Here is a 16,481-nt window from a genome sequence, read left to right on the forward strand (position 1 = left end):
ATATATATATATATATATATATATATATTTATGTTTCCACTAAGTATTGCAAATATTCTCAAGACATGACAAAATTATAATAGTCAGAAACACACACACACACTCACCCATTTCCTGATAGAAGTATCCATTCTTGGCCATGACCGAGGACGGAGCCTCTGTAATTCAGAAATAAACAAAGACATAACAATCACACACATCTCAATAACAAAAATGAAACATTCCCATATCATAACTTTGGAACTCTAAAAACAATCTCATCTAACCATTAACTATTAAAAACAATGTGTTAAAAACAAGACGTCTTCAAATCTTGTTATTGTTACACAAAAATATGCGTAGATGATATGTGAATAATATCATTCCTTTTTAATCTGTTTGTGAAATAACGGATCAACAATTCTGCTGTGCAAGCAAGAGTGCTGTTGTACTGGATATCATCGTGTGTTACATCGAGTGCTACAGGTCATCGCAGCTGTGCTGATATTCCACGCTACAGCATGACTGTAAGTGTGATATTACTTTTATATAACAGCTTATAAACACGGCATTAATATTGAGTAGCTGAGTTTCAGTCACAATATGGCCAGATTTTGCTCCGTCATTGAACAGAGATGCTGGATAAAGTGGTGTGTGTTGCCATGCAACACACAGACTGACTGACAGCCTGTACTATGTGTAGTAACGGTTTCAGTGTGACGAACTTCCACTAGATTTGGAATTTTATGTAGTGAACACGAAATGGCTTCCTCCAAACAGTGAAATAAACCAGAATGCTGTAATCTTTAAGTGCTTTTTGTTCAATCAAATCAGTGGAATAAAGAATTCAGATTAATGATCTATTTTATTGCAAAGCATATTTAAAAAGACGTAGAATCTCTGGGTTGTTTGTTTGTTTTTTACCTCTTCAAAAGCTCTTTTGTATTTGAGCCTTAAACGGCAGTAACAAGTATGATGTGTGGCCTCCGGCCTCACATCCTGCTGAATGGCAAATTAGAAGTTTACATCACTGCATGTGGGCACACACACCCACCCACCCACACACACACACACACCTTGTTATATACACCTGAAACAAGCAGACCTGATGCTGGACTGTAAAAAAGAATAATGCCCTATCTCTCTCTCTCTCTCTCTCTCTCTCTCACACACACACACACACACACACACCAGTGCATTGAAATGTACATGCAGAGACAGACAAACCCCACACACATTTCCACACCTGTGCCCTACATTCATTTGGTGCTGCTTAAGGGGATATTTATGAGGTGAAGTCAGCCGTGACTGAGGTTTCTCTCCCTCCAGTTTCTAACTCCCTAATTGTCAGGCATGTCTTTTTCCAGCTCCTTCTGACTCTCTCCATCTAAACAGAAACACACGTTCCCTGAAACATGCTCACAGAGCCTCGACACACACCCTGCTATAAAACTATGTATCAAAAACACTTATGGGCAAACACAAATTACCTTGCCATCTCTCTAGTACAGCAGTTCTGCTGCCGCTCGGGGTTAAGTGCCTCTCTCATAGGCGCTATGCCAGTGTCAAGTGGAAAGGCAAGGGCGATAAAACCATCATGTACATGGTCCAAATCCCCCGGAGTTCCAGCATGGACTCGAACCAGCGACTCCTGATGGTTAACAGCAAACCTCCATCAGGATCATGATGCCTGTGGGAAGGCCACCTTTTGGAAGTTCAACCACAAATGCCTTTAAATGACAGGCTTACAAGACCACAGAAACACACGAAAAAAATAAAAGGTGCTGACTTTAACCTCTGTTTTGGCCTCTGTAACAGGGGGAACTTACAAAAACGTACAAAATATTGGTTCGACTGTGCGACATTCCAACTCGATTCAAAAGCATTATTAACGTAAATCTGGCAGAATCTGCTGTAAACACCACATCATGTCAGTCTCATTTTGGCGGCTCCTGACACATATCATCCTTATTACCACTCATACAAAAATGCAACAAAAACAGACAACCTTTAACTGTTCTAGTCAATTAAAACACAAGCACATCCACACACAGACACACACATATCACACCACTGATATAACACTTGTCTATTGATCACTTGGAATCACTGAACCTTCAGCTCTAAAACCGAATAATGAAAAACAAACATCAGGTCCTGACATGGAACAATAATTTCCCTCTGTGGCATCACGCACGCCCCGCTGTGACAGGCTAAAGGCAACAGGATTGGGATTTGTGACACTGCCGACTGCGGCTGCTACAGCCAATGATCGATGTCTATCAGTCCATCTGTGTTTTATTTCCTCAAACCAACGGCAATGCAGACATTCTTAAGTAAAGGCTGGATTTTTAAGTCTAAATCTATTTGGTTGTTTATAACTACACCTTGATAACAATTCGTTACACGTCATATAGTCCTAAAGTCATTATGTAATCTTGGGTTCACTCTAGCATTTATAACTACAAGTGTGTTTGACGTGTTTACTGAATGTCTGTTTCTTGCTAGATTTTGTGACCTTTATCACCCAAAAAGGCCAGAGAAAGTGTAAACATAGTTCCAGGAGCTGGGATTCATTTTGAGTGGCAGTTATGGTGGAGAGGAACCTGCTCATAGGTCAGATTAGAAGGTCACATCCTCACAGGAGAAGGAGTGGACAACCCTGACTCAGAAACAGGGGGTCGTGTGAAAGTCCCTCTACACATGCACATTTTTTTTTTGTGTGCAAGTGCAACTTAAAGATGCCGGTGTACTGATGATTTAGTTTGATGTAAGCCATTTTCTTCATGTTTTCATCCAGCTGCTTTTTCTGGGGATAGAAATGTGCTGAAACTGTGCTGATGTGGGTGGAGCAGTGGAACAGTAGACAAATATTCCACTAATGTTATCATTTCTGAAATGTCCTCTAAATGCAAATGTAAGGCCAATAAATATTCACAATTTTAACAATGTTGATTTTGTGGATCTACTCTTTATAGGTCACTATTCTTTCATAACAATAAGCTACTTCCACAAATACTAACTAAATATGATGAACTGAAAATGTTTAGCTGTAACATACGCAAGCAATCTTTAGGGAACAACATACTAATACTGGGTAATGCTTCACTTTTCTCTCATGGCAGGGATTCTGCAACATGTTGGAAACATTCCTCTGAGATTCTGGTTCATGTTGACATGACTGCATCACACGATTCCTGGAGATTTGTCAGGTGCACTTTCACACTGTAAATCTCCTGTTCTACCACATCCCGAAGGTGTTCTACTGGATTCAGGTCCAGTAACTGGAAAGAGCACTGAAGAACAAGTGAACTCATTGTTTGCTTTGTGACATGGTGCTGTATCATGCTGGAAATGACCATTAGAAGATGGATAAATTGTAGCAAAGAAGGGATGCACATGGTTAGAAATAATACACAGATTCAAGCGATGATTGATGATTGGTATTAATGGTCCAAAGTATGCCAAAAAACACTCCCTCACACCATCACACCACCTCCACCAGCCAGGACTGTTGACACAAGGCAGGTTGGGTCCATGAGTTCATGCTGTTGGTGCCAAATTCTGACCCTACCATCTGTGTGCTTCAGCAGAAATCAGGATTCATCAGACTAGGCAGCCTCAGCTTTCTGTTCTTGGCTGACAGAAGTGCAACCCATCTCAGTCTTCTGCTCCTGTAGCCCATCAGCCTCAAGGTTTGATTTGTTGTGTTCCACAAAACTGCAGCTCATTGGGTGATTTTTCTTTATTGCACCATTTTGAGCAAACCATAGAGGTTGCTCTGTGTGAAAATCCCAGAGGATCAGCCTTTACAGAAAGACTCATACCCGCCTGTCTGACACCAACAAACATGCCATGGTCAGAATCACTCAGATCACACCAGAATTTAGAAAAACTAAATTGTGGCTAAAATGATAGCTAAAAAACTAAAATGGTGGCTGATGTGAACGTTAGCCAAAGCCACTGACCCGTGTCTGCATGATTTTATGTGTTGCAGTGCTGCCACACAGTTGGCTGATTAGAAAATTGTATGAATTGGTAGGCGTAAAGGTGTTTCTAATAAAGTGCACAGGGACTGTATTTGTCATTGCAATGATTAATAATCAATACTGTTGCTTATGACTGTGCAGCAAATAACACACACACCAGGTAAAATGATGTGGTGTAACATGCAAGCGAAATTTAACCACGCTGTGATGTAAGAAAAATGACCCCATAGCTTTTTATAATCAAGTGGTTGCTTACTTAACAAAAACGGATATATAACATAATTCTTTAGTGAAGCCGCTGAGCGCAGCAGAACTGCTCTTACTATTACACCAGGCAAGATGTTTTCAGACTCTGGGGCCATTTTAAAAAACACAAAAAAACAGATCGACAGATTTCAGTTGCAACAGGCTTCTTGCTTAGATAACCAGAAGGCAAACTGAGCTGTCAGACTAAACACAGAAAAAAGGTTTGTCGTTTCGCACCGAGTTCATGTAAACAGAAGCGATAGAAAACACGACCGCACTCTCTCTCTCTCTCTCTCACACACACACACAACTTTTTGAATAATGGAGAAAAGAGTCGAAATGAGTAAAAGCTAAAACAGTTTCACGCTAAACAGTAAACACATGCTAAAATGCAGCACACGGTGTGCTCTCATACCTTTCGGAGCAGCGCACTGATGAGATGTGAGCACCAGCGTCACATTACATCAAAGCGGCTTGATTTTCTCATTGTCATTGTTTTAGTTAAAATGAGATGTGACAAAGAGTTCACATTTAAATTGGAAAAATTTTTTTTAAAAAATCATGTGCTTTTAATTTAAAATAAATTCCTTATACCACTGCGTGACTGAATGGTTGAATCTGACCGGTCAGAAAGTGTGCTTAATTTTTGTAGTTCTGGCAGTAACATGAGCGATAGGTTAGTAGAAATGCACTCGTTCAAATGCCTTATTGTTTCTATAGTAACAGCTCAGACAAAGGGACGTGTATGGTGGACTTTCCACATAATCTAACAAACAGATTTAAAGGACGAACAGATTTAAAAATACGTTCTCTGCTGTGCGTCATGCTGCATCACACACCCCCAGTGTGCATTATTTTCCTACATCGGCATGCTCTGTCAAGTATTGTTCCCATTTGTCCAATTCCATAGTTGTGTATTCCAGTCCATGTTAAGTTTTTGTTGCCTGTACCATGCCTTGACATCTTTTTAAGGAAATAAGCCAGCCAAATAAACAGCCTGAGATTACAGTTCTATAGTTGTAAATTGATAATGTGATTATGATATGATTATTTATTATATAAATTTCTCTAGTTTTTTTTTTACTTAATTGAAAATTAAATCAATACTGTTAGACACCCAATGCATTTTTATATGCAGTTTTCTTCTGTTTTTTTTTTCTGGTGCCAACAAGATTTAATTTGTGATTGAGACAATAGCGGGAAAAAACCCTGTCAGTCCAGGAATGTCTGTATTTATCAGAGCTATATAATAAAGTCATAAAATTCAAACGACTTAGTTTTGTTCACAAGGTTAGCACCAAGGCCACCGCTGTCGTCCTGCACATTATTTTTAGATGCACGAGTTTTCAAAAAAAAAAAAAAAAAAGGATAGGACAAATGCTTTCAATCAACGATAATCCTTAGCAGTCAATCACAAAAAGGCATGGAAAAAGAATTTTCTACCTTTATAAAAACCTGTACATTGAGCCTGGCCTAGATTTGAAGAAACGGGAACACAAACAGTTCCTGTTGGTCTTTCGGTGTACAAGCTGTCTCTCTTGTTCAAAGGAGTGGCAGTGATGCTATGTGTTCTGTATACGGTACAGGCTAAGTCCTTATGTGCTGCTGTTCCTACTCACCGGTAGCCCCTGCAGCCTTCCCCCAGGCCTTGCGGTGTACTCTGCTTCCTCCACCTAAAATGACCTTTCACTGGAAACTGAGTTGCAGCTGGAGGCTTTGTGTATCATCTAATCATCTCCCAGAAACTCTTAATACAAATATTTCAGGTAATGAGTGTTGTACTAACACTAGTTGCTCACCACTTTCACAGATCCTGGTATGAAAGAAAAAGCGGTGAAAACCCAGGCTGCAGGAAGTAGGTACAACTTAATAACCGATGGAGGAAGTGGTACTGTGGCAGCTTCAGCGTTAAATCACCCGGTGGGGATGAGTGTGACTGCACCCTCATGCTTCCTGGTCTGAAATTATTGTACAGCAAACGGACTGCAGGGCTCACTGTACTACACAACACAATGCAGGAGAGCACTGGAGAATGACGTGTGTTATTGGAATCACGTAAGACAAAGGTTAATCTCATACTCAATGCTCATACACATATGATTCACACTAAGCAAACAGCTGAAGACACACACATATGCATATATAACTAATCCTCACTAATTCATCATTCTTTATTTTACTATGAGGATATTTATACACAGATAAGCTATGTCTGTTTCTTTCCTGTTCCAGATATCTCGATGTATTGTTTAGTCACATACACAGTAAACAGCGCAGACACTCCATGATCAAAGCCAGATCAGAGAGAGAGAGAGAGAGAGAGAGAGAGAGAGAGAGAGAAAGGAGAGTTGAGTCTCTGGCGGCACTGTAAATTCTACTCAAGTCAAAACTGATGCAAAAGCATTTCGTTCACAGTAAGGGAAAGTGCCTGTCTTTATATTTGGTTGGATAGCAATATCTGGGGAAGAAAGAACGCTAAACCCATTTTGGACTAAGCTGTGTACTTTGTGTTTTCACAGGCACTGTGGGCAGGTATGGCAGGGATGCCTTTTGAGCTGCATTACTCACACAGGACAAGCTCTTTTCACAAACAGGAAGTGAGAACTCGCAAAGCAGATCATTTTGTGTGTGTGTGTGTGTGTGTCTGTGTGTGTGTGTGTGTGTGTGTGAGTTTCTAGATGCTAAACTCATGTCCTCATGTATGTTCCATTCAAATAAGTTTGATTCTTGCACAAGTCTTTCACAAGTTCTTCAGAGAGACGTGAGAATGAAGTTGGTGCTTGTGGGCTTCAAAAAGCTCGGGCTTTAGATTACAAACAATGCAAGAAAACAGTGCAAGAGAAACTCAGTGGGACTTGGGTTTAAAAAAAATTTTTAAAAAAATTAGTCCCCCCCCCCATCATTGAGCAATAGTCATATGTGTGGTTTGCATGCTTCTAAACCACAAAGCCATTTGCATATCTTTTGATGCTCTGTTTCCTCCTACAGGCCTAGCTGAAATGAGAAGCACCAAATGCAAAATGTGTCTGTCTCATAATCTCTCTCTGCGTCTCTGACAGTACCAAACATACAAGATGAACACAGGAGGGCCAGGCGCGCACAGAACCATACACACTCTGTCTGTCTCTGACAATAATAATGAAAATTTACAGCTCCGGGCTTAACATCCACGACTGAGAAACAAGAGAGGCAAAGACAAAGAGAATGAGAGAATGACAGGGCTAAGGGCGGAATGCACAGCTGGAGTTATGTACAAGCATTTGTGCACTTAACAGTTTTCAGTCAAAGATTATCATCTCTCTCTCTCTCTCTCTCTCTCTCTCTGTCTCTTTCATTAGAGATGTTGTGCAGGTCCTATGCAGCTAAGACATCACAGCTGCTCTGAGAATAAAGACATGCTAGACTACACAGTGCGCATACATACTGCTGCAGCACTGTTATTGTACAAATCCCCATTAAGAGCTGCATTGTGAAACTAAACTGCCAGCTGAACAACAGAGTATGGATTTCATACCACAGAAATGCACATAAAGTGCATTATACAAGAACAGAAATGAGGACCATGGATTTGTAAAGTACAAGTGCTTGGATTTAAGTATCCATCATGACCCTGACCGGGGTAAAAAGTGAACGATTTAATAAATTTGTTCATTTTGTTTTAAATATTGTGTTATTTTATTTACCTCCCCAATTTGGTCCTTTCAATTCCTACCCATTAGTTTAACTACCCTCAAAACCCACCCTGCCCCCGACCACATCTACCAAATGTAGAGGGTGAGACAAACATGTACTTCCACTGAATCCATCCCTCACATCTTTTTTTAATCTGTTGCTGCTATGTCACAGGGCAGCATAACACGTGGACACAAGTGCTACCTGCCCTCATCTGCATACCTGAGGACACAGATGGCCACAATTGGCTAGTGTCACTCTGACTGACCGGAGGAAGAAAGTAATGGCACCCCTCACACCCTGAGAGCGTGACCAAATTTGCTCTCTTGACACCCGGCCACAGACGGCTGTGGTGTTATTGGGATTCAAACTCGTAATTTCCTGAAGATGGAAATGATTTTCCTTTGTGCCACGTATTTGTTTTTAAAAGTAAAAATAACCCTTATAAAAACAAACTTGTCACAATATTAGCACACTTGCAACACCTGTGTTATTGCATCAGGTTTTCTCCTACAGTGCCTGATGAGTAATCAGTCATCTCTTGTGGAGTCTCCTCTTCACCTCACTCCACAGGTTTCGGTCAGGGGACTGAGAGGGACATGATAAAAGCTTCATTCTGTGGTCATGCAACATTTCTTCTGGGTACTTCATGGGGTCCTTAATGCCATGTATTCTTACAAGGCACACCAAAACCCACCTTGAGTGTTTGTTGCCTTTTTTTTTAATCTCACCTCACCATAAAACCCAGTTTTAGTCAAAGTTCCATTAGTATCTATTTAACTTACATTTGTGGTTAGATGAAAGGGATGTCTTTCTTCTGGCACACCCTCCAAATAGTTTGTTGGCACAGAGTTGGCATCTAATTTAGTAGATTTGGAGATTTGATGAAGCCAAAATGTTACCATCTTCTGCAAATCTCCAACTGTGACCCTTGCAGCGATTTCTGCCTCATTAACCAGCAACTTCAGTGCATGGTGGGGGCAAAGAAACACTTGCATCCTCTCCCAGGCAGGTTCATTATGGTTCTTGTTGTTTAAAACTTAATTAATGTGAATATGGGCATTTCAGGCGTGTAGCTATTTTTTATAGCCATTACCTGATTTATGAAGGTCAACACGCTTTCATGTATGCATTATATAAGCAGGTTGATGAATGAAGGAATGTTTTTCTAAGCTCATTATCCACAAAGTCTTTATCAAGGTTCTCTTAACCTTTTTACCAATCTTTACCAAGCGTGCCAATAACTGGAGCTATTTGTAACTTGCTAGCTTTTATTTCGGCGACACAATCTCGATTCCTTGATTCTTGGTTACTCAAGAATTAGTTGGGTGGCTGAATGTGCTAGCTTTCCATGGTTCTTCTATTTGGAACCTTTTCTGATAGAGAAACCCTCTGCTGCAGTGTTTGACATACTATAGATTCATTAAGGCCAAACAAACCAAATAAGCCATTTAGGATACCAGAGGGAACCATTTTCTATAAGCGAGTTTGTGCCTGCATTGACATTAAGTCTATTCAAGAAGTCCGGCGGTAATCTGAGAATCTGCTCAGAAACATGTCTGATTCTCATTAAAAAAATTATTCTTCTAATGAAGAATTGTTATCTATATTAACATATAAAGATTATTATTTAGTCATACTTATCTTTTGTGTTTCTCCATATTGTTATTGGTGAAATTTGCCAGTGCTTGTAATGTTGAATATAGTGAAGTATTTATTTAAAAAAAAGATCACACATACAACTTATTCATTTTTGAAAGCCTTGTGTCAACAATTCAGTCTGGTGGGGGTGGTGTGATGGTGTGATGAATGTCACTGAATGAGTATTGTTGCTGACCATCCCTTCATGTCCACAATTTACCATCTTCTAATGGTCACTTCCAGCATGATACTGCACCATGTCACAAAGCAAATACAGTCTCATGATCATGATAATGAGTCCAGTTAATCTTCAGTGGTCTTTTTAGTCACTGGATCTGAATGCTTTGGGATGTATTAGAACAGGAGATTCACAGCATGAAAGTGCACCTGAAAAGCCTGCAGGAATCGTGACTGTACAGCATCTCTCCTGTTTATCTAACTATTTGTGTGACATGCTACACTGCAGTCAGGAACAAAAGTTTCCAAAATTACATCTCTAATGTTCTGCACAACAGTTTGGAGAATAATTTATTGCTGTCTTAGAGCTTCACAAAGCAATTTTGCTGTCTCATAATATGCCCAGTGGGAATCCTGTGGGAGACAATTTCTGTACTGGTAATTTTATAATTTTTTTACTTAAAAGCTCTGATAAACATCATGCTATAAAACTGCAATATTCTTTTAAACTAGTGCTCTTGCTTTAACATTATCAGATCAATGACCTCCTGAATTTAGGACAACTGGATTGACATTTATTAACACCTAAACAGACTTATAAGACAAAATCTGACTGTCTCTCAGCGAGATTCTTAATGAATTAGTGATGGAACATGTTCATTTTTACTCCTTTTCTACTCCTGAAGCATTTTGGTTCTACCAAGACTGACTGGCTTCTTGCTGCACAGGGAGTGAAAAGGCAGCACATCAACTTGTTACAGAGGACTAGAGCCTGGCTGTGCTTCGTAAAAGTAGATGAAAACAGTTCCCAGTGCAATAAATGCCGTAGCCTAATAGTGGCAAAGTCAGGTAATAACTCAAACCTAATGAAACAATTGATTAAACATGGGATTCATTTCCATCAGGGAAACTTTTGACTGCACAAAATGCAGCACTGCTTTGTCACCTATGGAGACTGAAGAATCTGAGCGAAAAACCCAAACACAGAAACAAATGTTTTCAGAAAGGAAATATCAGCAGGTATCTTAACAGATTACTGAACAGCTTTCTGACTCTTTCAAGACAAAATTAGCAACTATTACGTCTTTGTCAATCTACGAATCCATATGGATTCAGTAGTTAGCACATAAAATAGTAGTTATTAATTATGCAGTCTTGCGTAGCCAAAGACTCCATAGCAACTTTTATCAGCTAAGGACTGCCCAAGAAGGTGTCTGACTGACATGTAAAGCAACCAATCACAGTTTGTTTTGTTCAGCATCATGTTTAGGGTCGCTAAAACCGATGTCCCTACAAAAACAGACCGGTGTGCAACCGTAGATTGTTCATTTTAGGAAGTTGTGGGGAAGTAGAGCATCACAAATGCTTTGATTCGAGCAGACCTTTATAAAACGTGACACACATGTCCTGAAAATCCTGAAGTGTTTCCTATTTTGTATGCCATATGCATCAGACGTTCAACCAAAGGTTCGTAGACGTGACCTTTGAGGCTGAGACTATTAACTGTACCTGTCATCATATGAAAACATACAAATATAATCTGTATAATGTTTTGACTTCATGTTGTAGAAGCAGTGACAGAGTCAGCACCAATTCTTTAGCTATACTATAGCAAAAAACAGGTGCCTTAAACAGAAACGAGCCAGCCAGCTCTCCCTTATTAAATAACCGCTACCAAAAAGGGAGGGTGAAGGTTAACACGTGTTTTCTCTGAGATACATGAAGTTAGCCGAGCGCATATTGCAACTACTGCTCATGCTGCATTAGAATGCTTTTCTGTTGCATCAGCCCAGGCTGCACAGTAATTAAATTAAATGTATTGTTCATAGGCAGAAGTAGGAAGAAGTCAAGTCCCAAGTAAATTCCTTCGTCAACTTGCACAATACAGCCTAGAAGAGTGGAAGTTATTATAACAGCAGAGGGCAGCTGATGAGCACATACACTCACTAGGATGAGCACATACACTCACCGAGCAATGACCAGACTGATTCAAGCTGATAGTACAGTACAGTACAGAATTTTACAGTAATTTAACCAACCACTCTGTACAAGTGTGGTATGCAGAAAAGCATCTGAGAATGCACAAGTCGAACCTTGAGGCAAATGGGTTCATCAGCAGAAGTCGATGTCAGGTTCCACTTCTGTCAGCCAAGAACAGAAAGCTGAGGCTGCATTGGACACAGACGTACAAAATCTGGACAGATGAAGACTGGAAAAATATAGCCTGGTCTGATGAAGCTCGATTTCTGCTGAAGCACACAGATGTTAGAGTCAGAATTGGTGCTAATAGCATATATCTATGGACCGAACCTACCTTGTGCCAACAGTCCAGGCTGCTGTGATGGTGTGAGAAATGTTTTCTTGGCACACTTTGGGCCAATAATATCAATCAATAATCACTTGAATGCCACAGACTATTTAAAGATTGATGCTGACCATGTGAATCCATTCATGGCCACATGTTACCCATCTTCTAATAGTTTACCCATTTTCTGGTCGTTCCAACACCATGTCAATTTCACAAAACAAATGCAGTCCCAAACTGGCTTCAGGAACATGACAATGAGTTCAGTTGTTCTTCACTGGCATTGCCAGTCATTGGATCTGAATCCAGTAGCAAACCTTTGGGATCTGGGAATAATCTGCAGGAATCGTGTGATGCAGTCGTATCAAGATGGAGCTGAATCTCAAAGTAATATATCCAACATCTTGTGGAATCCATTCTATGAAAAACTGAAGAAATGTTTTGAGAGTAAACAAGGGAGGCCCTATCCAGTATTGGTATAGTGCTAATAGATGACAGAGTCAGATGTCCACAAACCTTTGACCATACCATGTAGAAACCAGTCAGAATGCACTCCTCAGTAAAGTTAATGCCATTTTAAAATTTAATTTTATCTAAATAATTTTGTTATTTCAATATCAGCAGCTAATGAAAGCCCAGACTCTCACTTGAATCTGAACCATTTGACTCAATCTCATTGCAATGTGCTCATGTAAGTACATTTGGTACCATAAATGAACATACTATGGATGGTTATGCTTCAGGCAGTGGAAAACTGTCCGATACAGTCTTGGTCTAATGACTATACAGATTACTTCATAGAAGTATTGTATTGCAACACAGCACAAGCAGATTACACAACAGCTTAAAACAAATCAAATAAGTGGTATCTGCAGAGCTGTTGTTTTTTTTTTCAGGCCATTAGGCATTAAGCTCTGTCTCTAAAAACGTTAATCCCCTTTCATACGCATGGCATTGTCCTACAGAACAGGAGCAGCAGAAGGATAATGCTACATATGGCCTTCAGTAATAAACATGTATGCACCAACCGTGTGCACGGCTTTTCTCAGAAATACCTTTTATATAGGTTATTTATGGCTGTGATGTCACAGTTCTATACGGGCAGCAGGACATAGTGTAGATGAGAGATGTGTCACCATGTACTGTTTCTACATTACATCTTTTCAGACTTCTGTGGAGAAGCTCCAGTCTCCGTCTGACTGTGAGCATGACAAAGATCTAGACAGAACGAGAGCATGGGAGTAGAGCATGATGTTTCAGTTCTTGTCTAACAGCCCGTAGCAAAAGACCTTTAGCACACGCAACACCCCTTTACTGCACAACGGAGCGCAGAGAGCAATGGAGAGACGGAAGAGAAAGGTGCTCCCCGCTGCATTCGACTGTCACTTGCAGCAGCCAAGAGAGAGCGAGAGAGCGCAAGAGAGAGAGAGAGAGAGAGAGAGAGAGAGAGAGAGAGAGGAAGACAGAGAGAAGAGAGTTCGTTGTCTAAATCTGCCTGGAGGGTTTTTTGGCACCCATCCCCCCCGACTCTGTGAATTCTTAATGAGAAAGGGAATTCCTTCTGATGACCAGTAATGACACACTTACACACACACACACACACACATGCAGGTTGTTATGGCCGTAACAGGAGGCTCTAATGAGGAACTAAGATATTTAGAACGTTTTCTCTCTTTATTAGACCTTTTCACACAAATACTGTAGTGTCAAACTGCAATAAATGGAAAATACATACGGAAACTTGAATGTGGGGGTAAACCTGTACTGTAATAACAGGGAGACAACAACATATGAACGCACTCCAACACCGTAGCTGCATAACTGGGGCGATTACTGCTCGACATTCTTTGGTAGTTTGTAAAGCAGCCTGCTCAGGAGGTTGCAAATGTGGTTTACATCGTCTACTTACAAGTTTCACTAAGTACCGCACACAATTCAAAACAGGCCCTGTTTCTGCCTGAACTGTGAGAATAGCTGCAGTGCATGTAGGACTGAACAGACATTCCAGAGGATGGTAAAGCTTTCCTAAAAAAAATTCAGCAAAAGCTTTAATAATAAGGCGCAATATGATTGTAATAATATAAGCTATTTACATGACTTATTATATGCAAATTGGCTGGCTCATCCCGCTATTGCTTCCAAGTGGTTCCCCGCTCTCCTCCACTGTGCTCTATCAGTCCGCTGCCACTGGACGACCTTGAGCATGATCTACACATACCTGAACCGCTCACTGACACAACACAGACATATATGAGTGCGTCTCTTCTGTACCATAATTCCTGTGCTCTTTAGGTGCCATTCGCTCTCTGAAAAAGGGAATCAGAAAATGCAGCAGCATAAAGATCAACAACAACAACAAAAAAAGCTGCAGCTAGAAAACATTACACTGATAATTATACTGCATAGACCTTTCTCTTAGCAAAAACAGGAATGCCTCCTTCAGCTGTATAATGTCCTCGCGAGCACAACAGACGCACTGAGAGTACAGTGAGTGAAAGACTCAGTCCAGTCACTGCAGTCCCGACGTGTTTTAACACGACAGCCGTCTTTAATCAAACAGCACCAGGAAAACACAGGAACACGGAGAGCTTCAAAGTGCCTGTGTGGACACTGCCGTCCTGCGTATCAAGGGAATACAGATCTCCCTTTCCCTTCACACTCCATCGTTTCATCTCTTTCTCTCTATCTTTCTGTCTCACTCTCTTGCTCTCGGCTCGTGCTGCTCTGGTTTCATGTGCACTCTGCTGGGGGATTCCTGCTAATTGCTTGCACATTCCCGTCTTCCTCTATTAAAGCCAGGTCACCATTCCCCTTCCCATTCACGGTATTGCCACGAGATAGAGAACGACAGAAAGAGAGACACACACACACACACACAGACAGAAAGAGAGAGACGGACATCCTTTCGAACAATATGAGGTCCGTGTACGGGATATTGGTATACGCTCTGAAATACAGATTCACAAATACTGTACAGCAAGCAGCCCAACTGTAAATGAATACACACAATCTAATTAAGGCTAATAAAGAGCTGGTCTCATTGTACATGATAAGCCTGTGTGTGTGTGGGTTTGATTGTATGAGCCTATGTACATATACGCATGGGTTTGTATATAAATGTGTACGCAGAGTGTGTACTCGGTGTGAGGTTTCTCCTCAGACACGCACATGCGCAGCTTCACAATCAAAGGTCGGAATTTAGCAACACTGGCATCCTCTGACATCTTGAAGCAATCTCAACTTTGCTGGGGGCTGCTTATACGCCTAAGTGTGTATTTTTGCATGTATATCTGTGTGCACGTGTGTGAAGGAAGTTTATGACATGCAGTATCAGGGATGGAGCAAAAAATACTCCAAAAAAAAAAAAAAAAAACTGCGGGTAAACAGACCAGCAGTACATTTGGGATGATTTCTGTGTGCTATATTTGTTCCATTACAAAGAGGCAATGGCATGTTTATCCGCTTTATCTATTATGACGACTGAGATGCTAGTACATTCCACTGTGCGATAGCCACCCTCTCCCCCCTCACTAACCCAACTCCACCACCACCTCAAAGTACATAGTACACCGTTCCTCCTGTCTTTCATCGTTTTAATGTAAAAAAAAAAGACGCCCTTTTTTAATATTTCTGAATAAAGCACACTGGGTCGTGCAACTACATTTTCAGAGAATTGCAACGGAGTGTAAGAAATTAACAGACGCAGGAAAATCTAGCCCTGATTGATCCAAATGTTTGTCACGGCAGTTCCTTTACACACAGACTGTGATTTTTTGTATGAGGGCATGTCTTCATTGGCGATTTATAGCGTACCATAAAAAAAAAACATCCACTGAAGAGTGCCTGATTCTAATTTCCTCTACAGTGTGTCATTTATGCTGCTGGACAACTAAAGGACCACAAATTTTGTTATAGCAATTACCTACTTGGTTGATAACCAATTTACTAATCACACATGCACACACACACACAAACATAGACGAAGCTCCCCAGAAAGACGACACAGCTATTTACACTGCACCATCTGTAACAACAAATGAGAAGAGTAAGTTTAATGAGAAAAGGGTAAATAAAGGAATCCACAGACAGACCTTTCATATGCGTGTAATGAAAGACGAACAGGCGATCACGTTGCTCGTTAGGGAAAGGCAGTCATAAAGGCAGGGGACATTCTTCATTACATGAGCCTTCACGCATGCTAAAACATTAATCTCGTTAATCCCGTTCTCCTCCGCCATACTGCTGCTCCAAAACTCACTTCCATCATGCATCAGGCTGTCTGCTCCCTCACGTACAGTTAGAGAGTCAAGGACAAAATCAAATTTGATTTCCAATAGCTAGGCCTTCAAATCTAACCTGTGTGCGCAACATGTGTGTGTGTGTGAGTGTGTGTGTGTGGGGGGGGGGGTGCGAGCAAAAAGGGATCACGAATGCAAAGTCATTTTCGAGCAAAAACAAGTGTATTGACAGAC

At 40.7% G+C, this 16,481-nt stretch overlaps 1 protein-coding gene across 12 annotated transcripts in view; it reads right to left on the bottom strand.

Annotated features, from left to right (window-relative positions):
* The window catches only part of slc4a11 (solute carrier family 4 member 11), a 48,539-nt gene that overhangs the window by 25,490 nt on the left and 6,568 nt on the right, over positions 1-16,481 (bottom strand). For 10 of the 12 annotated variants that reach the window (XM_058386301.1, XM_058386302.1, XM_058386300.1 and 7 more), the window contains exon 2: positions 108-158. In XM_058386301.1, coding sequence (XP_058242284.1) covers positions 108-158 — 51 coding nt within the window. Of the gene's footprint in view, positions 1-107; positions 159-5,833; positions 6,071-16,481 lie in introns of those variants that run through there. The other 2 variants (XM_058386311.1, XM_058386307.1) reach the window with 2 other exon arrangements.

The sequence above is a fragment of the Hemibagrus wyckioides genome, linkage group LG03, assembly GCF_019097595.1.
Source record: "Hemibagrus wyckioides isolate EC202008001 linkage group LG03, SWU_Hwy_1.0, whole genome shotgun sequence".
Lineage (NCBI taxonomy): Eukaryota > Metazoa > Chordata > Actinopteri > Siluriformes > Bagridae > Hemibagrus > Hemibagrus wyckioides.